Genomic DNA, 24,318 nt, shown 5'->3' on the forward strand with positions numbered 1-24,318 from the left:
CCACTAATAATGGAAAAGTCAGAGTTAGAGCCAGCTCCAAGGAATGTGTTAGTCTACCCTAGATAATTATATATGGCCATGGACTTGCAACATTATTTAAAGTTGTGGAAAACTTGGAACGCTTAATTTTGAGATTTGGTTGCTAACAACTTTATGATTTACTTCGCTTTGACAGTAACTTTTTATTATTATTATTATTATTTTCTACCACAGACGTGGCCACACATTTACAATGCTAACTAGCATATGTACATTTTCTTCTGTCCTCCATGGACAGGGTGAAAGATTTGTCAAACATACAGTTCAGAGATTTTTATTGAACAACCACAGAAGGTGACAGTAACTGGTCGACGAAGGCTCCCCAGGCCCTGTCAAATAGTTAATAGTACACAAGTGCACTTTCTCCTAAAGCTTTGTTTTTTCCTTTATTCAATAATGTACAATATAAAGATCATATTTACAGCAATTTACAAAGGAAAATACTACATATATATTTTATATAATTCCATGTAAACCAATTTTCCATATCATCACCTAGCATGAGCCGTAAACCCCAAATCTTATAATTGATCCTGTCTCGCAACAACGTCAATCTTTTGTCTAAGTAACTGAATATATCATTAGGTTAGGTTGGATTGGATTAGGCTAGGAAGGATCTTATATAACAACAAAATCTGGTGGCAAACTGTCGTATATATGAAGTTACCTGCATCTGCTTCAACGAAGAATGTATTGTGACTTTTATACCCCAGTGAATAACCTGTCTGGCTGTATACTCTTGCAAGTAAATGAAGATATGAAAGAAGTTCATCTTAGAGATGCAATATTCTAAATTTCCCGTAGGTTGTGGTGCGTTCGCAGCTCTGGGAACTAACTATTAAAAGCTTTACTGTATACCTTGCACGCAGCCTAATGCCGTAACCTTACCTACAAATGTTGTAGTGTCATTAAAATTAATTTATTAGAACATAAGCGTAAGTGAAACTGCAAAAGGCCTATTGGGCCAAATGAGGCAACGCCTATTTATATCCACCCAAATTCATTTATATACATGTCTAACTTACAATTGAAACAATACAGTGATCCAGTGCTTATAATATTACCCGGCAATTTTTCCCATAAATCAGTTACCGTAACTATATTTTGATTACTATTATCCGAGGGAAGTTAACCTTCGCCAGAAATATATTATTACCTGACGTAAAAAGGAGCAAATTCATCAAGGTTTGATGCTAAACGAATTCATCATATGCGATTATTTAGCGCATTGACAATGCGCTAAATTGGGCAAAGATGTTTCAGGAAAATTTAAATTAAATTAGAATTCACGAGCTGTCCCGTCTATGATTCACAGGGGTCAGCAGACCTTGTAAGAACAGTAGAAGTCTTGTCATTAGTGCCAATAAAGGTGATTCGCTAAGGTTAAGATTGTACGATCGATCGCGACGGTGACTAAACTTCCGAGAACCTGGAAACGTGTTGTGCTTTCAAATGAATTCTATTCATACAATTGTAATTGATTTCATGACATCAGGATTATATCCATGAATTGTCTCAGAAAATTTGTTAATATTTTTGGAGTTTATTATGTTGTATTGAGGTATTTCGTTATCTATCAACGTTTTCTATAAGTAATTGAAAAAAATATGGAATTATCAAATTTTTCAATAAAACCTATTCAGGTACAGATTATCAAACATCACTGCAAAATATGATACCAGATGAGAAACTTGAAAACTTACACAGATATTAAGTATTCTTTATCTTGGTACATATCGTCTTTGAAAACTAATTACATATTTTAAAGTAATATTGTTGCATCTTTGCAGTAATACTGTTGCATAATTGAAGCCATACTCCTGCAGCTCTCACCATTTGGTTACCATTTGGTCCGGGAGACATCTCCCGTCACGCAGGGTGCAGTTGCGCCTCCACAGATCTCCAGTATCATCTCTTGATACTGGTAATGGCTCAAAAGGGCCACCACTTACGGGCTATTCATGCCCGTGCCACCTCTTGGGTGGCTTAATCTTTATCAATCATCAATCCTGCAGCTCGACGGACTCACCATAGCCCTTGCTGCTTGAAACTTTTTGTTCCGAGTAGTTGAATCTAAAACAACAATAGCATCATGCAGCTTTTTTCAACTAACATTGATACGAAACGTTATTCACCGTGGGACACTACAGTTACTGGTGTCTCCTGCGCCGCTAATGTTGAACCGTCGACTTTCCAACTTGTGCCATAACCCACATCTTTTTTTACGACTGCTGCCTTGCGTCACCGCTAATACCGACTCGTAGATTATGCAGATACTGCGCCTTGGGTGCTCTTACCTCCCAGAATGGAGGACCAATTACAGGACGTGAAAGGTCTCTTGTGTGTGACAAACCACTGGGCTATATGTTTCCAGCCTGCTGCAGCTACCGGTGGTATGACATTTAGCCCGACCTGGGGCTGGAGGAGTACCCACCTGGTGTTATAAAGTTGGCACAGAGAGTGAATTGTCCGCGTGGCTCACAGTGACCTGGTTTCCATAGCTCATAATGACCCATAGAGCCAGTGACCTAACAGTCCTGGCTCACAGGAGGGTGACCTGCTTCGTGTGGCTCATAGAAGGGTGACCTTTCTCGCATGGTTTGTCTTTCTCTTAGTGGCTTAGAGGAGGGTGACCTCCTCCATGTAGCTCAGAGGGCGACCTGCCTCGCGTGCTTCACTTGCGTGCTTTCGTGGCGACGACGTCTGTCGGAGGAGGAAGCTTCTGTACCTGACAGGAAAACAACACGATGTTGGGGATATTCGGTGCGGCAATCGTGACTTGTCCGGGTGAAGAAGCTAACAAGGGTTGTGTTGATACGTTATCACGTCTTCTCATTCCTCGGGTTCGTGATTGTCCTGGTATACAAGTTAACAAGTCCCGTGACATATTGATATATGCAAGTTTGCACCCCCAAAACAGAACATACCAAGTTATAGCCTATTCCAAGGTTTTGTTTGCATGTATCCGAATGTTTCTTGGTTGTACTAATGACTTATTTATTATTCACGAGACAGCTTAAGCAGTGGCTTGGTCAGTTGTCCAAGTAACTATTGATAATAAAGACGTTAAAAAAAAATTCTGGGTTCATATTCGGGTCTTTCCTTACTATCTAAATGTCTGGAGAATATAAATTAAGATTTCTTAATCTCTCTTCATAAGAGAGTTTCTAATCCCTCAAATTAATTATGTCATTCTTCTGTGTATTTTCTAAGACAAAGTATTGTCCGTTCTATGGTATGATGCTGAGCTGCATAACCTAAAGGATCTTAACAAGGGTAATATAAATCTGGAGAATAACATTAGAAATCTAATTACTAACACTTGCTAACGGTGATTTCTTTACATACGATTCCTAGTGATCATACTAACACCCAGATCTCTTTCGTATTCAGATTTGGTAATTTCAAAATTTTCCAGCTGAAAACTGGAATGTCTTCTAGAATTCTTAAAAGACATAATTTCAAAACTCAAGAAAATAACATTTAGAATTTTCAATTCTTTTTATAGTTTATTACGTGCACAAGACAGTTGGTTTAGCTAATTATGTGCATTATTATGCACTTGCATAGGATAAATCATTACATGCTCGCCCAACCGCCAGAGCTGGACGGTAGAGCGACGCTCTCGCTTCATGCAGGTCGCCGTTCAATCCTCGACCGTCCAGGTGGTTGGGCACCATTCCTTTTTTTCCCCGTCCCATTTCAAATCCTTATCCTGATCCCTTCGAAGTGCACTATAGTTGTAATGGCTTGGCGCTTTCTCCTGATAGTTCCCTTCATTGCATGCTCAAGACGGTCGGATAATTCATAATACGGTTAAAAATGACCCAATACAGCTTATATACTGCATCCTCTCTCTCTTTCTCTAGTCAGTCTAGTGTTGACAAAGGCTCTAACAGGCCGAAACGTTCACCTCTCTTTCCCATTTCTTTGTGGTTTTTCCGCACAGCTTATATGTATTTTTGTCTAGCGTCATCATACAGAAACCCCATACTTGAGGCTGCTGTTATAGGCATTAATATTATTTGCTCGCAATGCGCGATTCATAAGCTTCATGATAATTTTTTGTTCCTTTTGGTAATTACATAATGTGATGTAAACAGTATGATACTGATTATATTAAGGAATAAATAAAACCAACCCCAACCTACAATGAGGCAGCTCGTATAGCGATAGAAAAGTTTATATACAAAAATGAACTGTTCTGATACTGTTTTATGATAGAGTTTTTCCAAATTTCCGTAATCAAATTTGGAAAAACAAGGCTTCTCGACCTGATTACTCCACATAAGCATTAAGATACTTTTTTCCCCTAGGATAGGTTAGGCTTCAATTACAGGCCACTCAGAGAGCTGAGCTTACTGGCCACAGAGAGCTTGGCTTACTGACCACTCAGAGACCTTGCCTTACTGCCCACTCAGAGACCTTGCCTTACTGGCCACTCAAAAGAGCTTGGCTTACTGGCCACTCAGAGACCTTGCCTTACTGACCACTCAGAGAGCTTGGCTTACTGGCCACTCAGAGACCTTGACTTACTGACCACTCAGAGTCCTTGCCTTACTGCCCACTCAGAGACCTTGCCTTACTGGCCACTCAGAGAGCTTGGCTTACTAGTTACTCAAAGAGTCTGACTCACCGCAGGTGGCGTGTACTCATTGTTGACTCACAGTGGAAGGACCCCAAACTTAATGGACGTTGCGGGCGGTCAATCACGAGCCTCCCCCCTTCCCCGTTCCCAGCCCTCGTCCCCTTTGAAGATCAAAGCCACCCTAAAGACAAACCCTGTGGTTTGTCTTTAGACGAGAGCATAACAGGTTTGGGTCAACAGAATCCCCCTGCTCTTCCCCCCTTTTAAAATAAAATATATCGTCTAAATGTCTAGCAAAATTAATAATAGGACCTGTATTTATTTCTGCGTCTGATTTTGTTTCTACAAATGCCTTTGTCTCTACATCTGTATTTGTTCCTTGCACGAGTATTTGTCACTGCACCTGTATTTGTCACTGCACGAGTATTTGTCACTGCACTTGTATTTGATCATGCTCTTGTATTTGTACCTATACCTGTATTTACCTATGGCTATGTTCACACATTGTAATGTGTGAATATAGCTAACTTGCTGATTTAAGTGAAGCACTGCTGGATATCTTTACTAAGTATGACTACAAGCTCAAAGGAATACATACATGTATGAATTACTCCTCTAATGTGTATATTAATACTGCTGAATAGCTGCTTGCATGTATATCCTTTTTGTTACGCACACACCAGACTGTGCTTATACGCATGACTATATATATATAACCCTCTTCGTATGAGTACATAAACACACACACATGGGTACTCTTATACACACAGGTGAGTACATTTGTACATACACTGCGCGTGTATAACTGACGTCCGACATACTTGGCTCCGTGCGTGGTTGTATAATTGTACTTCATGCTTACTAATACGTTGAGAAATTGCAGTGATGATACGGAAAAGGGGATTAAACGCTTTGTTTATATTTGGGTTTGGTAATTAGTATGATGCAGGTTAGACCAAGCAATGAGTACTGGCAACATATCAAACAACATACAGGCAACATACAGGCAAAAATGGAGGCAACATACAGGCAAAATGCAGGCAATATACAGGCAACATACAGGTAAATGCAGGCAACATACAGGCTACACAATGCATAGTTGAGTCTTTGTAACAGAGAGAGAGAGAGAGAGAGAGAGAGAGAGAGAGAGAGAGAGAGAGAGAGAGAGAGAGAGAGAGAGAGAGAGAGAGAGAGAGAGAGAGAGAGAGAGAGAGAGAGAGAGAGAGAGAGAGAGAGAGAGAGAGAGAGACAGAGAGACAGAGAGACAGAGAGACAGAGAGACAGAGAGACAGAGAGACAGAGAGACAGAGAGAGAGAGAGAGAGAGAGAGAGAGAGAGAGAGAGAGAGAGAGAGAGAGAGAGAGAGAGAGAGAGAGAGAGAGAGAGAGAGGAGAGAGAGAGAGAGAGAGAGAGAGAGAGAGAGAGAGAGAGAGAGAGAGAGAGAGAGAGAGAGAGAGAGAGAGAGAGAGAGAGAGAGAGAGAGAAATGGTTGTATTTAATATATTAAAAATATCCTTCCCTCCAACCATTGGTACATCCATCATTCTATTCTTCAACAAATGTTAGTGAAAGACTAAATATCATCCCTTTAACGAGAGTTATATATAGTTGTCAAGCTAAAATTAACATTTGTATACACCAGAAGTAGATCTGATAATTTTTCCAGTCTCCCGTTAACACTTTAAAGTTAATAACAGGTATACCTATTGTGATTCCAAATGTGAGAGACGTATACGAGATTAATACGATAATAAAATATGATAACACGATATGAGACGAGCTTTTGAAAATTAAAACACAGGTAGCACTAGAATAGGGGTCTAAACACCGAGAGGTATACATTGGGTTTAAGTATTCATACACTGAGAGTTTTCTTGAGGCTTGAACAACGTTCAGGACTATAAATGTATTTGCTGGCTGGTTAGATTATATGGGTTAAGTTATGTAGTGTTTGGTTAGGTTATGTGGGTTAAGGCACATAGTGGGGTGGTCATGTTAAGTTACGTAGTGGGTGAGTTAGGTTACATAGACAACCTATGGGTTAGGGGAGGGCTGGTGGAGGTGAGGCTATTAGAGAAGTTGGTGGGGTGGGGGAGTGGCTGTAGGGGGGGATGTGCAAACGGGGAAGGTTATCTTGAGGATATCTTGAGATGATTTCGGGGCTTAGCGTCCCCGCGGCCCTGTCCTCGACCAGGCCTCCATTTTGTTACACATCCCCAGGAAGCAGCCCGTAGCAGCTGTCTAACTCCCAAGTACCTACTTAAGGCTAGGTGAACAGGAGCATCAAGGTGAAAGTAACTCTGCCCATTTGTTTCCGCCTCCGGCGGGGATCGAACTCGGGACCTTAGGACTACGAATCTCGAGCACTGTCCACTCAGGTGTCTGGTCCCCTGACGGATGGGGAGGCGGAGCTAGGATGATGGGGGGGGGGGGAGGAAGGGGCCTGCCCTAAAAGAAGGGTCCTTTTTTTTGTAGGGATCAACACCATACCAAACAAGGTCCCCATAGCACGAAGAGTTAGGTGACGTGGTTATCGATCCAGGTGAGAGGGTCAACACAAGTGATATTATCAATACAACACAAAACCTTGTGTTTATCGCGTTAGCAGGAGCTGATGCGGATAAGGTACTGCCTCTTCCGTGACCAGAGACGGGATGCGTGATGGTGGATGACATAAAAATCACGCGAGGGTGATTTTTTTTTAGTTTATCTACCTGGTGTTGCAGCAGCGGGGGCGGGTGTGGGTGAGGGGGCCTTGGAGAGGGGATGAGGGGGTGTGGACTGGGGTTATGGGAGTGGGAGTGGGGGAAGGGGGGGGATTAGGTTGACCAGACCACACACTAGAAGGTGAAGGGACGACGACGTTTCGGTCCGTCCTGGACCATTCTCAAGTCACCAATCGATTTGAGAATGGTCCAGGACGGACCGAAACGTCGTCGTCCCTTCACCTTCTAGTGTGTGGTCTGGTCAACATACTTCAGCCACGTTATTGTGACTCATCGCCTGCACGGGGGGATTAGGGACTGTGAAGGGTGTGTGGGGGAAGATGGGAGTAGCAGGTTAAGGAGAGATGAGTTAGAAGGAGGTTAGGTGGTCCATATGAGGACGGCTGCTTCTCTAGTAGAGAATATATTATCTTTCCTTTTTTGTAAGTCTACTACGGGCTCACCATAGCCCGTGCTACTTGGAACTTGTTCTGAGTAGCTGAATCTATAACAACAACAACTCTAGTAGAGGGAGAAGAGGGGAGGGGGAGCTTGTTTGTCTCAGGGAGGGAAAGAACTATGTGATTGGGGGAGGGGGAGGGTCAGTGCCAGTGAGTCATAGGTAGCGTGTGGTGCCTCGTTTGGCACTGTGTGCGTTATGGCCGCTACGGCTGACATAGTATTATTACGGAAGAAAGCCTTCCAAGTCCTTCTGTGGCCTGTGTTCCGGAAGATGTCCCTGGAGCCGCGTGGGTGTCGTTCTCACGCGACTGAAGGCGGCGCCGACCTTCACAACAGGTACGATTCTCAACCCTAACGGTGACAGGAGGCTATTAATTGTAGACCTTTAGTTCGTATGGTCATCCATCCAGCTACTAGCCAAACCCTAAGATGTATAACGTGACTGACTAAAGATAAGGAAAAATGAGAACAAGCTAAGGGAACAAATCTAACTACACTGGAAGAAAGGAGGACAAGAAAGGATATGATCACAATATGAACGATACTGGGGAGAACAGATAATGTAAACAAGCAGTTGTTCCCCAGGTGAAAGCCAATAGGACGAGGAGGCGTAAATAGAAGTTGGAAACCAGAGAAATGTAAGGAAATGTTCATGCTGTGAGTGGTGAACAAATGGAATGAACTTTAACCACAGGCGGTGGAAGAAACCTCCATTTACAGTTTTCCAGAATAACAATAACAGTGTGTAGTGGAAAGTATAAATGCACCAGGTACAGTCACTAAGAGGCGGGTCTCCAGAGCTGAGTCTCGCTCTCCATAGACACAACTGTAGGCAAGGACAAGACTGTAAGCACGACGCTATAATATTGAGGGCTCCCGCTGCAGTATAGTCACTGAGGCTCCAGAGGTCAGTGCAAGAGGGGGGCGGGGGAGAGGTCACTACTGCACTGATGATGGCAATGGGGGGGACCGACCCCCCTCACTGTAGGGGGTTGGGACCGACCCCTCACTGTAGGAGGGGGGACCGACCCCTCACTCCCATTTCTCACGCTTAACCAAGATGTTTTCTCCTTCACTGCAGCGGTCATGAAGGGTGGGTTGCTTGGCCCTGAACACCTGTATACAAGGGTTGTTTAGCCCTAAACACCTGTTCGCAGTTGTTGTTTGGCCCTGAACACCTGTATACAAGGGTTGTCTGGTCCTAAACACCTGTATACAAGGGTTGTTTGGCCATGAACACCTGTACACAAGGGTTGTCTGGCCCTGAACAACTGTATACAAGGGTTGTCTGGCCCTGAACACCTGTATACAAGGGTTGTCTGGCCCTGAACACCTGTATACAAGGGTTGTCTGGCCCTGAACACCTGTATACAAGGGTTGTCTGGCCCTGAACACCTGTACACAAGGGTTGTCTGGCCCTGAACACCTGTACACAAGGGTTGTCTGGCCCTGAACACCTGTATACAAGGGGTGTCTGGCCCTGAACACCTGTACACAAGGGTTGTCTGGCCCTGAACACCTGTATACAAGGGGTGTCTGACCCTGAACACCTGTATACAAGGGTTGTCTGGCCTGAACACCTGTATACAAGGGGTGTCTGGCCCTGAACACCTGTATACAAGGGTTGTCTGGCCCTGAACACCTGTACACAATGAGTGTCTGGCCCTGAACACCTGTACACAAGGGTTATCTGGCCCTGAACACCTGTATACAAGCATTGTCTGGCTCTGAACACCTGTATACAAGGGTTGTCTGGCCCTGACCACCTGTACACAATCGGTAGTATCTCCTTGACCACAGATAAGAACACACTGCATTTGTGATCACGTGCCGGCACAGTGTGTTCTCTAGGCCTAGAGAGTGCCTGTGTTCTCATGCATGAACTGAGCTCCAACTCTGACCCACTTGGGCTGGACGGTAGAGCGACGGTCTCGCTTCATGCAGGTCGGCGTTCAATCCCCGACCGTACAAGTGGTTGGGCACCATTCCTTAATCTCAAATCTTTATCCTGACCTCTTCCAAGTGCTATATAGTCTTAATGGCTTGGCGCTTTTTCCCTAATAATTCCTGGTGTATGACTTTATGCTACCGGTCCTCTGATGAAATAACTCTATAGACCTTCCTTTTTTTTAGCATGGATTTAATTTATTTTATGTGTGTGTGTGTGTGTGTGTGTGTGTGTGTGTGTGTGTGTGTGTGTGTGTGTGTGTGTGTGTGTGTGTGTGTGTGTGTGCGTGTGTGTGTGTGTGTGTGTGTGTGTGTGTGTGTGTGTGTGTGTGTGTGTGTGTGTGTGTGTGTGTGTGTGTGTGTGTGTGTGTGTGTGTGTGTGTGTGTGTGTGTGCGTGTGTGCGTGTGTGTGTGTGTGCGTGTGTGCGTGTGCGTGTGTGTGTGTGTGTGTGTGTGTGTGTGTGTGTGTGTGTGTGTGTGTGTGTGTGTGTGTGTGTGTGTGTGTGTGTGTGTGTGTGTGTGTGTGTGTGTCTAACTAACAGAGATCCAGCATATAAATCTGGTAATAACTTCCTCCTCGGCTCCCCCACCCTGCGAACACTGTATTTCTTCATTATGCTTCTTGCATGAGTCTGTTTTATATATTGTTTACATTGTGGTGCCAGATGTATGTTTTTGCTTATATTGTGGTGCCAGATGTATGTTTTTGTTTACACTGTGGTGCCAGATGTATGTTTTTGCTTATATTGTGGTGCCAGATGTATGTTTTTGCTTATATTGTGGTGCCAGATGTATGTTTTTGTTTACACTGTGGTGCCAGATGTATGTTTTTGCTTATATTGTGGTGCCAGATGTATGTTTTTGCTTATATTGTGGTGCCAGATGTATGTTTTTGTTTACACTGTGGTGCCAGATGTATGTTTTTGCTTATATTGTGGTGCCAGATGTATGTTTTTGTTTACACTGTGGTGCCAGATGTATGTTTTTGCTTATATTGTGGTGCCAGATGTATGTTTTTGCTTATATTGTGGTGCCAGATGTATGTTTTTGTTTACACTGTGGTGCCAGATGTATGTTTTCGCTTATATTGTGGTGCCAGATGTATGTTTTTGTTTATACTGTGGTGCCAGATGTATGTTTTTGATTATATTGTGGTGCCAGATGTATGTTTTTGTTTACACTGTGGTGCCAGATGTATGTTTTTGCTTATATTGTGGTGCCAGATGTATGTTTTTGTTTACACTGTGGTGCCAGATGTATGTATTTACTACTTTGTATTTGCTATTTGTGCCTGCAGAATCGAGCTCTTAGCTCTTGGATCCCGCCTTTCTAACCAATCTATTTTTACTCTATTATATCTACTACTTGCATTTCTCTTACACACGCGCACACATCCCCAGGAAGCAGCCCTTAGCAGCTGTTTAACTCCCAGGTACCTATTTACTGCTAGGTGAACAGGGACATCAGGGTGAAAGAAACTGCCCATTTGTTTCCGCCTCGGCCGGGAATCGAACGCGGGCTCTTAGGACTACAACCCCCGAGCGTTGCCAGTGCTGGCAACCTTGCCTCAGTACCTCTACTGTGGCAAGGTTGCTAGTGTCCTCTACAGTGGCAAGATTGCCATGTTCCTCTACTGTGGCAAGGTTGCCAGTCCTCTACTGTGGCAAGGTTGCCAGTCCTCTACTGTGGCAAGGTTGCCAGTCCTCTACTGTGGCAAGGTTGCTAGTGTCCTCTACAGTGGCAAGATTGCCATGTTCCTCTACTGTGGCAAGGTTGCCAGTCCTCTACTGTGGCAAGGTTGCCAGTCCTCTACTGTGGCAAGGTTGCCAGTCCTCTACTGTGGCAAGGTTGCTAGTGTCCTCTACAGTGGCAAGATTGCCATGTTCCTCTACTGTGGCAAGGTTGCCAGTCCTCTACTGTGGCAAGGTTGCCATGTTCCTCTACTGTGGCAAGGTTGCCAGTGTCCTGTACTGTGGCAAGGTTGCAAGTCCTCTACTGTGGCAAGGTTGCCAGTCCTGTACTGTGGCAAGGTTGTCAGTGTCCTCTACTGTGGCAAGGTTGCCAGTGCCCTCTACTGTGGCAAGGTTGCCAGTGCTCTCTACTGTGGCAATAACAACATGCCTACACTGAGACATGTACTGTACATGAACCAGTGATGAAAGAATTAATAAGTTATAAGCAGTTCAACGCCTTGATCTTGAAAGATTTTTCTTCTCAGCTGATGGCAGCAGGCGAGGGAAGTCTCGGGGTGCCAGTGCCACCGGGAGCCGCGAAAGTATCACCAACTTTCCCTATTAGAGCAGTGCCAATTAGGGCAGTGCCACTATCACAAAGAATCTAAATGAACTGGAGACATTTTTTTTGGGTGGGGAGTGGAAAAAGGGCTGTGGCAACCCTCCCCCACCCCTAAGATCAGTACTGTTTTGATATATAAAGTTGTATGAAAATGTTTCACGGCGTGCTATATGTGTAACTAGCCGCCTCCAGGACGTGTCGACTTGCGAAACCCGTACATCTCTTTCTTCGCCCGTGACGGCTTAATTGGTGTATATTTATTAAACAATTTACGAAACTTTAAATCGCTGCGAGGTTGTTCTCCAGCCCCAGGTTGTTTTTGTTGTTAGAGACTACCCGCTAGCGTCTTCCCAACTCCTCTATGGCAATCCAGGAAGCTGTTTTGAAGGTCAGTCAGAAGTTGCCAGTCAGTCAGAAATTGCTCCTGGAGTGTATTTGTCAGTCAAATATTGCTCCTCGGGTGCGTCTGTTAGCTAGATATTACCCCTGAAGTGCCTATGTCAAGCAGATATTACTCCTATCTTGAGGTTATCTTGAGATGATTTCGGGGCTTTTCAGTGTCCCCGTGGCCCGGTCCTCGACCAGGCCTCCACCCCCAGGAAGCAGCCCGTGACAGCTGACTAACACTCAGGTACCTATTTTACTGCTAGGTAGCAGGGGTATAGGGTGAAAGAAACTCTGCCCAATGTTTCTCGCCGGCGCCTGGGATTGATCCCAGGACCACAGGATCACAAGTCCAGCGTGCTGTCCGCTCGGCCGACCGGCTCCCTAATCCTCCTACCTAGACTACCTGTATGAAATCAATATTGTCCCCTATAATGCCTTTGTTTACCCAATATTGACCCAGGAGTGCCTCTGTCAAGCAGATAATGGAACTGAATAGAGGAATATTTTCTGACTGGTAAACCAGTCAGTCTAAAGTTTGCTCTGTTCTTAATGATATTTCTCTGTAAAAATACAAAAAGAGAAACTAGATTTCTTTTTTTTATTTGATAAATGATTTGTTTTCATTTTTGTAATGACCAACTACAGGCACGGAACCAAACACATTTGGTTTGTTTGTGGGGGAATGTTATACGGAATGTCTCCCTGCCGTTAGGTTACATGCGAGGGGTCTAAGATGCTATCTTAATGCTCTAAGATGATGCATTAAGATCATCTCTAAGATCTAACATGCTCTAAGATCATCTTGATGCTCTAAGATGCTATCTTGATGCTCTAAGATGATGCTCTAAGATCATCTCTAAGATCTAAGATGCTCTAAGATCATCTTGATGCTGTGTGATGCTAGTGTTTTTTTTATATATACCAGCCTAAACTAGACTTTTATTGCGCTCTCATCCCCTTTCTGTGTCTCGGAACTTGGAAAATATTAAACGTGCAAATCCAAGAACTAAAGTCCAAGTTTATGGTTGCAAATATGCAATAGAGTTTGGAGAGCGGGGGAGGGGGGAGGGATGCACTACCCCAGCTCCACACTCAGCAGGCCACTACGCCCCCACACACGACTACGCTGCGGTGAGCAGAGGGAGCTACAGCTACCATGGCTGAGGATAGAACAGAGCAGAAGCGTACAAAACAAGATGCTGTGCTCATGGAGGGTGATGAGTAGGAGGAGGGAGATATCATCAGGGTGCGATGAGATGTTGCAAGGGCTGGAGGAGGACGGGGAGGAGGAGACCGAAGGAGGAACGAAGGAGAGAGCACAAAAGGCACTTCAAGCAGGATCAGGAGTAATGGAATATAGAGTAGCAACAAAGCAGTGGTACTTGCAGTAAACTGGAGGACAGAGGCAGAGTCGAGGAGAGAGAGAGAGAGAGAGAGAGAGAGAGAGAGAGAGAGAGAGAGAGAGAGAGAGAGAGAGAGAGAGAGAGAGAGAGAGAGAGAGAGAGAGAGAGAGAGAGAGAGAGAGAGAGAGAGAGAGAGAGAGAGAGAGAGAGAGAGAGAGAGAGAGAGAGGGAGAGGGAGAGCAGAGTGACAAAGAACTGAAAGTTGGCAAGCAGCTATAGATGCAGACAAGGAAGCAAGCTGACGGAAGAGCGAAAGCCGGAAGCAAGAGATAAGAGGAATAGTATCCTGCATCACCTTCATCTAGGTCGTGGAGGCTGAGTGTCTCGGAGCGTTGGCCTGTGGGGGATAAGAAGGTAACAGGGATTAACACCAAGATGCAGTTTCTTCTACCACAAGCTACTTATATATTGCTGAGACCCATCCACCTCCCTCACCCCCATCCCCCTTCCATCCTTCGCGTCTCTCCTTTCTCAACCTACCCTCTTCTCTTCCGTCAATCCTCCCTTTCTCTGATAATCATTACAGCGTCCAAAAACAATATTTTCGTCGCCATATCAATCGTAATTTACACAATATAGTTTGAGGATATCGTGAGGTCTCAATCCACAGTTTTCTTTAGCTTTATGTAACTTGTGTTGAAGAGAATGGAGCTCTAATCCAAGCATTCTAAGCTGAAAATGTTGGTGCGATATTTAGCTTCTGCTGCAATAGTTTTATTGTTAGCTGACACAAATATGCTTAGTTTCTACTCTGGCAGTGTAACTAGCGTTCCACTATGACCTACAGAAACCAGTAGAGTATCACGTGGTTTATATATATATATATATATATATATATATATATATATATATATATATATATATATATATATATATATATATATATATATATATATATATATATATATAGGGGGGTACCACCTCTGGTGCAATTGTGGGGACCCACAGCCTCAAAGAAGGGAACACAGAGCATTCAGATAAAAACTTGCTATTTAACTCTGAATACATATGAGTGTTCACTTCTACCACCCCCCCTTTTTTATATGTTGTACTCTTTATTATACAAGGTTATACAGTTACATATATGATTGTTTACAAAAAATGAACATTAAGAGGACATAAGAGGAAGTATATATATATATATATATATATATATATATATATATATATATATATATATATACATATATATATATATATATATATATATATATATATATATATATATATATATATATATATATATATATATATATATATATATATGTTCCTCCAGCTCTGAGGAGCTGGAGGAACTCGACAACCTATGACAACCATCTTTGTAACCCATATGTAACTCCTTTTTTGTAACAAAGTTCAAATAAAGTAAATATATATGTGTACATACAAAAGAATGGGGGTGGTAGGAGAAGATAATATTAGTCTTCAGTGAGAAACCACAAGGTCTCCTCTGAATACTTTTTATTTTCTTCTCCGAGGCTATGGGTCCCCACATTGGCACCAGAGGTGGTACCCTCACAAACTTTAAAAAAAAAAATATATATATATATATATATATATATATATATATATATATATATATATATATATATATATATATATATATATATCACTTGCAGAGCTTAGTCTGAGGTTGGACTTAAGTCCTATCAAGCAACGGAAGGTTATAAGCCAACCACAACAACCTACTGACTCATAGTAGAATTTCGTACCATTCACTTTATGCTCCGAAAAAAATTAAGTTAAAAAAGCAAATTAATTATTCTTAGGCCTAGTATAGGCCTAGGAATAATCAGTACAAAAAAAAAAACTAGTACAAAAACCTTTCAGGTTCGTGCAAATTCAATAGTACCGATTTCTACTTTCTAATTATCTTTTACGACAATATATATACAATGGGTGTCCATCATTGGTTGACCAGTCCAGCAAACAGGAGGCCTGGTCGACGACCGGGCCGCGAGGTCACTAAGCCCCGGAATAACATCAAGGTAAGGTATCATTACTCTAAGTACTCCCTAAACGGCTGTGTCATTATGCTCCAGTAATGTATTTGTTATTATTAAATAAATAGTTTATTATTTTTAAACAATAATAGAAAAATAAATTAAATAATAATAAAAATAATGTTTTATTATGACTCTTTAGACAAATCTTGCTTTGCGACACAGCAACTAATTGTTATTGCATTATTGTTGCTTCTATCAATATTATGGGGGATATTACTGGGCGCTGGAACAAGGCTGGTTGAGGGCTGGAGCCTTAGACCACCATCAACACCTCTCAGGAGTTTGGGTTATTGCATATTATGTGTTCATTATGTTACAAGATGTATACACACACACACACATGTTCTTGTTATCACAACTACTTTCTCTCACACAAATACAGTCTCTCTCTCTCTCTCTCTCTCTCTCTCTCTCTCTCTCTCTCTCTCTCTCTCTCTCTCTCTCTCTCTCTCTCTCTCTCTCTCTCTCTCTCTCTTTCTCTCTCTCTCTCTCCATTACAACTACTTTCTCTCTTTTCCTCACACACCTACATGATGTCTCTTATCACCACTATTATATTTGTTATCCTATCAATAACTTTCACTCATCACCAGTATTTTATTTTGTCACCGCTATTTCCCTTTGTGTGTGTGTGTGTGTGTGTGTGTGTGTGTGTGTGTGTGTGTGTGTGTGTGTGTGTGTGTGTGTGATTGCTTGGAGTCTTATATAATTAAATACTTCCCTCACCATCGATCTGTAAGCGATGGTGCTGGAAGCTATTTCGGAATTCCACGTCAAGGTTAATTAGCGAAACGTGAGTTGAGAGAGGCAATGAAAGTGAGAGAGAGAGAGAGAGAGAGAGAGAGAGAGAGAGAGAGAGAGAGAGAGAGAGAGAGAGAGAGAGAGAGAGAGAGAGAGAGAGAGAGAGAGAGGGGGGGTTATCGATGCTGGGCGGCTGCCTTTTCGAGAAGCAAGGCTTGGAGGGGTCATAAAAGTTAAGGTATCCCTCTGCTGGCAACACGAACGTTCATAGACATAGCTTGTCGTCTAATAGTAGAAGTGAGCTGTCTCCAGATGGGACTCGGAAACAAGAACACACACACACAAGAAACGCCCACAGAAACTACTGAAACACACAAGGAAACCCCTCGTGTGTTCAGTAGAACTCCAGGTTGCAATCCTTTTTAACATGTCGTGGTCTAGTCGCTAGAGCGTGTGCGTGAACCCATCACATAGGTTCGAACCCTCTTCATGGCTCCTACGAATTTCCTCAATAATAATAATAATAATAATAATAATAATAATAATAATAATAATAATAATAATAATAATAATAATTCAATGATAAAAGTTACAGAGGATCTGATAACAGTGATTTTTATAGACGGTTATTGTATATATTTTTATTTAATAAATCCAGTAATTACAGGTGGGGCCAGCTAAAGGCTTAATTAAGGCCCGCGCCTCAACATGCAAATAAAAACAATTACAAAAATCATCTTTTTACAAATTTTGCCACAATTTACGGAGGTCTTAAACCTAATGATGCTCTGGCTATTTTTGTTTTGTTTACATTACAGTCATATCCGGAGCGACTTTAGTACCAATTACGCCAACTGGACCGTCTTTCTCCTATTTATAATTGGACCAAATTATGACACTTTCTCCGTTGCTATATAGTTCCAATTATGTCACCTGCTGGATGTTTCTAAACTTATAATTAATTGTAATTTCCTGGATGTAATTCTTTTCCGCAGAGAGGTCAAAACCAACATATTTTGTCCGTTGGGGGGATTTTGACGTCAAAATGCGGTTTATTATTAATTGAGAGAACCGGTTTTGTGTGCAGCGTAGCCTCCTAAGATGATAATACTTATTGCAACTATTTGGCTGAACGTACAAAAATTAACTATCGGACCGTAAAAAGTTATAATTTAGTATGCCACTTGCATTAGTTCAATAATACAAAGAAAATGTGTGTCTAAAGAGCCTAATCTAACCTGTCCAAGCCTAATCTTAGGCCTAGTAGAGCACATACATGCGGTCTAGCAAATGTTTAAGTATGAATTTGGGTTAATTTTTTTTTTTATCGTGCGCTCTGCAAAGTCAACACTGCAAACGTAAACATTTTTGGCTGCAAGAATTGATGTTGCATCATTGACTAATTAGTTGGTATATGTATCATCATTGTAGAATAGGATGGTGGGGCTGTTACACCCACTCCTCCTCCTCCTCCTCCTCCTCCTCCTCCTCCTCCCTACCCTCCCCCCCCCCCCTTTGCTCCCTCCACCTACCCCCCATAATAAGGGGAGATCGATACAAAGTATTTAAAGCCCTTCAACCCTCAGTGCCTTCATCTCCAGCGCTTACAGAGCACAAGGGGTCAACTGCCCGGGGCTTTAATTTGAGAGATAGAGCACCCAGCTCCCTTCTTTGGCGGGCTCTCTTTTTGAAGCTTAGATTCAAATTTTGGTGGTGTTGGTGAAGATAGTAGTGGTGGTGGTGGTGGTGGTTGTTGTTGTTGGTGGTGGTGGGTGTGTAGTGGTATTGTGGTAGTAATGGCCGTGTATTGAGATTTAGCTCACTGTTCCCCGCCTAACCACTACTTTTTTTTTGTACGTGGTGATCATTTATAGTCAAGACGTATGGGCTCACCATAGCCCGTGCTACTTGGAACTTGTTCAGAGTAGTTGAATCTATAATAAGAACAACAACATCGTTAGTCTTGTGTCGTATCTGCGCCTTGAGGTTCTGGATGGAGTTGGCTCCCACAACTTCTTCTTTCAGCAAAAACAACTTGTTGTCCATCCGTAAACACACACAGAAAACGGTGTTAGAAGTTGAATTGAATTACTATTTTTCTCTCCGTTCTGTCTCTGTATATTTCGTCTGCCTATTCATATGATTTTTTTTGTTTAATTTATTTGTAATCCAATATATTCCGTGTCCACTATCAGGATGTCTTTCCTGGTCTCACACATTTTCCACTTCCCCATCACTCTAATCTCTCCTCTCCTCTCCTGCTTCTCTCTTCCCTCCTTTGTTGTCGGTGTTTCTTCCTGTGTGTCCTGTCCTTGTTCCTCCTCCTCTTCTCCACACCTCAATGGTATTTTGCGATGCATGTGGATAGGACAGAGAGAGAGAGAGAGAGAGAGAGAGAGAGAGAGAGAGAGAGAGAGAGAGAGAGAGAGAGAGAGAGACAGATGCATGGAGAAAGAAAGGCATAGATGGAATGCTTGTTGGCAAGGTAGAGACAGACTCTGGCATAGCGGCACACTATGACCCGTTGTCGTGAACCACGAATGTATTGATTCCACAAAAGTATAGTAAGTGGTCCTGAAACGCTCATGTGTCAGTCCTGGGATGGGGCGGCGTGTGCTGAACCGGTTAGTGGTGTGTTGAACCGGTTAGTTACAGCCCCCCCGCTCCTGTGCCAGGTAAGTCCACTACGGGCTCACCATAGCCCGTGCTACTTGTTGTTCCGAGTGGCTGACTCTAAAACAACAAACAACATGCCATTTTAGCTGGTGTGAGCTGAGGCGGGTCACTACCTGATGCAGTTAGTACGCCTACTGTTAGTAGTAGTAAGCCTATCTGTTAGATTAAGGACCTGCCCGAAACGCTGCGCGTACTAGTGGCTTTACAAGATTGTAAATTACCATGCTGTGTGTTCTCACAATCCCAGTGTACCTTCTTGTATATAAATAAATACTGCACCTGACGCGGTGTATAATATGTTGGCTATGTACTTCCATTATGTGGGTTATGCACCTGCAGTATGTGGGGTTGTACTCCTCCAATATGTGTGTGGTGCTACATACGTGGCTACATATTATGTGAGTCTGCCACATGCAGTACTGACGCGACGAAAACCGGTTAGTAGTATTCCTGGCAAGAATGCTAAGGTATTCGGAACCGGTTGACATTATCAATACTTGGTATGTACTTCCCCCCCCCCCCTTCCACGACTGGTTCCAGATATTTTCTCTATTTCTAGTTCCCCAAAGCTCCTTCCCTCCCTCTCCCGCTCATTTCAAACTCGCCAGATTGTTTTCACCATAAAAACGTTTTTAGTTACAGTGTAAGTTCAAAGCCAGTATAACACATGAGTCCCTCTCTCTCTCTCTCTCTCTCTCTCTCTCTCTCTCTCTCTCTCTCTCTCTCTCTCTCTCTCTCTCTCTCTCTCTCTCTCTCTCTCTCTCTCTTTCTCTTTCTCTCTCTCTCTCTCTCTCTCTCTCTCTCTCTCTCTCTCTCTCTCTCTCTCTCTCTCTCTCTCTCTCTCTCTCTCTCTCTCTCTCTCTCTCTCTCTAGTGGCCTCGACGGGGACAGGAACCCGGCGGCTTGTTGAAGGTCCTTCCCACTGTTCCTGAGGATTTTTACCCACTAGACTTTGAACTGAAGTAAGGTCTTGGAATTGTTGTCTTCGGCGGGTAGGACGTTCCATGCGTTTATAACTGTGGATGAAAAGACATTTTCATCCACAATGAAAAATGTTTTGTGTCCTACATTGTCGCTTCTTTTTAGTTTGAAGCTCTTTCTCCCTTGTATGTGTTACTTGTAACATGTTAAACAAGAGGTCTGGATTAATATCCACCAATTTATTCAGTATTTTAAAGATCTGAATGGGATCACCCCTATCATGTCTAGTTTGCATTTGGCGTGTAAATTACTTCGTAAAAATGGGGTTTAAATTTTCACAATTAACTGTTCTTGTAGAACATGAAGCCAAAGACGAACAACGCATGATATTTGTTCTATCGAGTCGGATTAAAACGATAATTTCAACAATAAGTTTTGCATAATAGGTTCCAGGTATTTAACTGTGGCATAGGGTAAAAATAACAAGTACTTATACAACATCTATACACCGGGATGTATGTTTTCAACAGGTTCAGAAAATATCCGAGGGAGAATGTTTCCGTTCCTCAGTGGCGGGTATCAGAGCAACCCCTCCTCCTAAAAAGGGGATATCAGAGCAACCCGTCCTCCTAAAAAGGAGGGTATCAGAGCAACCCCTCCTCCTAAAAAGGGGGTATCAGAGCAACCCCTCCTCCTAAAAAGGGGGTATCAGAGCAACCCCTCCTCCTAAAAAGGAGGTATCAGAGCAACCCCTCCTCCTAAAAAGGAGGTATCAGAGCAACCCCTCCTCCTAAAAAAGGGGGTATCAGAGCAACCCCTCCTCCTAAAATGGGGGTATCAGAGCAACCCCTCCTCCTAAAAAGGGGGTATCAGAGCAACCCGTTCTCCTAAAAAGGGGGTATCAGAGCAACCCCTCCTCCTAAAAAGGGGATATCAGAGCAACCCCTCCTCCTAAAAAGGGGGTATCAGAGCAACCCCTCCTCCTAAAATGGGGGTATCAGAGCAACCCCTCCTCCTAAAAAGGGGGTATCAGAGCAACCCGTTCTCCTAAAAAGGGGGTATCAGAGCAACCCCTCCTCCTAAAAAGGGGATATCAGAGCAACCCCTCCTCCTAAAAAGGGGGTATCAGAGCAACCCCTCCTCCTAAAAAGGGGATATCAGAGCAACCCGTCCTCCTAAAAAGGGGGTATCAGAGCAACCCCTCCTCCTAAAAAGGGGGTATCAGAGCAACCCCTCCTCCTAAAAAGGGGGGTATCAGAGCAACCCCTCCTCCTAAAAAGGGGGTATCAGAGCAACCCCTCCTCCTAAAAAGGGGGTATCAGAGCAACCCCTCCTCCTAAAAAGGGGGGTATCAGAGCAACCCGTCCCCCTAAAAAAGGGGGGGAAGGAAGGAGGGCAAAGAGTGTGTGTGTGTGAGAGGTGAGGAGAGAAATATCAGCAGTCTGTAAGGCTCAGGGAATTACGGGGCTCACCATATCCCGTGCTACATGGACACTTCGTTCTGAGTAGCTAAATCTGAAACAACAACCACAGCTCAGCGAAGAACCAGAACATAACCAGCGAAAATATTAATAATTTAACTGTAACAAGAATGCATAAATTATAATTGTATAATTTTGAATGTATATAGAATGTATAATTATAATTAGTAAATCAAGAATGAGGTGGAATAATGAATCTTAAGGAGACCCGCAGCCAATAAATAAAAATATAAATAAAACCAAACATGTATTAAATAATAAAACTAATAATTAAATAAAATAATAATTAAATAAAAAATAATTAATAAAACTTAAATAAAACCAAACATGTATTCGTTATAATAAATAACGAATACATAAATTACATAACAAATAAGAAGTACAGAGAAATATGGCCAATTAAACTTACGATAATAAATTCTTTACGTATTAAGAAACGGTAATTAAAATTCTTAATGAATTAAGAACACGGAGAATAAAGAAAAATAACATGTAAATAATAAGCAAAGTGAGGAATAACCAAGAGTGAATAAACACTAATATAAACGAGTAAATAATATAATAATATAGAATAGAGCGAATAAATATTGTGGAGGAATACTTTAAGAAAACGGAGGGGGGGGGGGGAATAAAGGAAATAAATTATATATAAATTAACATATAACTAATGAGGAAATAAATAAAGTGAAATAAATAAAGTGATATAAATAATAATGTCAACTCCAGCCAACGAGGAAACAAAGACTAATCAACAAGGAAAACCTGAGGACTAAGTAAGGACCACTGACACTGTGAATAATAAAGATAGCTAATTAATGAGTAAATAATGAATAAAGTAAACAACGGTAAATAAAGGAAGAGTACCAGCCTTCTAGATATCCAGTCTCCCCCTCCCCCCCAATGTCCTCACCCAATAAGGTAATATTAAGTTATGTTATCTAACATATCATAACTTAATTATTAGTCTCTAGCCAGCTGCGTAACTGTATTACAACACTGTAACAACTGGGCCTCGTCTTAGTCTGCCCACTACACGGTACTAATATGTTTATTTGTGATGTGTGTTTATGTATGTATTAACACGATGTACTGAACGGGGTGAGAATAGCTTGAGCTACCTCATCCCTTTGTGTGTATTTTACCTCAATAAACTTATTTCAATTTCAATTTCAATTTCAACTACACGGTACTGGGTCTTGAAGCACCAGGTGCACCATGTAAGTGAATCCCTAAACCACTTATCTTATCACTTTAGATATAAATACATCGTTGGAGAAGAAGACGAAAGAGACGAGGTATGAACAGAGAGATGAAGGAGGAGGAGGAAGAGAAATTTATATATATGAGGCATGAGGGGGAAGAGGGAATGCAAAGACGGAAATGAGAAGGAATATAGCAGACATGAAAATAAGTATATATATATATACATTAGAAGTAGAAGAGAAAGAAGAGAGGAGGGAGGAGCCGAGGAGGAGGAGGAGGAGGTGGTGATGACATGGGCGGCAGCGGTCACCTGGGCGGTTGAGGAGTCTAGACCATTAGAAAGGTTGAAATGCCATATAGGTTATTCTTGGACGTTAAAGGTGATGTGTTAGCCACACTTACTGAGACACGATCATAGGCGTGTGTGTGTGTGTGTGTATGTGTGTGTGTGTGTGTGTGTGTGTGTGTGTGTGTGTGTGTGTGTGTGTGTGTGTGTGTGTGTGTGTGTGTGTGTGTGTGTGTGTGTGTGTGTGTGTGTATGTGTGTGTATGTGTGTGTGTGTGTGTGTATGTGTGTGTATGTGTGTATGTGTGTATGTGTGTGTGTGTGTGTGTGTGTGTGTGTGTGTGTGTGTGTGTGTGTGTGTGTGTGTGTGTGTGTGTGTGTGTGTGTGTGTGTGTGTGTGCGTGTGTGTGTGGACCTGCGTATTTATTAATTGTATTTATTATTTGCGCTTGCAGGATCGATCTCTTAGCTCTCGGACCGCACCTCTCTAATTGCCGGCTGTCTAATTTATTGATCGCCGACCTATTATTTTCTATCATATTTACAACATATATTTCTATCACACACACACACACACACCGACGAAGCAGCCCGCCACGGCTGTCTAACCCCCCAGATACCTATTTACTGCCAGGTGAACTAAGGCATCGGGGTGAAAGAAACTCTGCCCATTTGTTTCTGTCTCGGTCGTGAATCAAAACCCGGGTCCGTGGATTGCGAATCCCGAATGGTGCCCGCTCGGCCGCGAGACCCCCACACGCGGGCGGGAGGGTGGAATGTGTCGGTAAATAAATGTGTTCATCTTACATGTCACATTTACTTTTTAAACTGCTAATTGAGTTTTCAAAGAGAGGAACAGGATACAGAAGAGAGCTAGAGAGAACGGAGAGAATTGTGAGGGGGGAAAACAGAGAGGAAGCATTCGCCACACTGCAAGAAGCCACATCTAATAGCCTGGTTGACCAGACTTTTTAACCAGCAGGCTTGGTATGAGACTGGGCCGCGGGGACATTGATCCTCGGGTGCACATGAGGGGATGAAGGAAGAAAATGGAGAGGGAAATAAAAAGGAGTGGAAATTACAAAGAGAAAGGGAAATAAAAAGAAGGGAAAATAAAAGGTTGGGTGTAGAGCTTGTGGTGGGGGTGAAGGTTGGGGCGCGGCTAGATTGTAGAGGGGG

General features: G+C 42.7%; 1 protein-coding gene across 7 annotated transcripts in view; it reads right to left on the reverse strand.

Annotated features, from left to right (window-relative positions):
* The window catches only part of LOC123763978 (adenylate kinase isoenzyme 5), a 90,465-nt gene that overhangs the window by 37,520 nt on the left and 28,627 nt on the right, over positions 1-24,318 (reverse strand). For 5 of the 7 annotated variants that reach the window (XM_069330035.1, XM_069330039.1, XM_069330037.1 and 2 more), the window contains one exon: positions 14,122-14,163. The exons of the other annotated variants lie outside the window; for them this stretch is intronic. In XM_069330035.1, the coding sequence (XP_069186136.1) occupies positions 14,122-14,163 (42 nt within the window). The remainder of the gene's footprint in view (positions 1-14,121; positions 14,164-24,318) is intronic. 7 annotated transcript variants of the gene reach the window in all.

Source organism: Procambarus clarkii, chromosome 23 (assembly GCF_040958095.1).
Source record: "Procambarus clarkii isolate CNS0578487 chromosome 23, FALCON_Pclarkii_2.0, whole genome shotgun sequence".
Taxonomy (NCBI): Eukaryota; Metazoa; Arthropoda; class Malacostraca; order Decapoda; family Cambaridae; genus Procambarus; species Procambarus clarkii.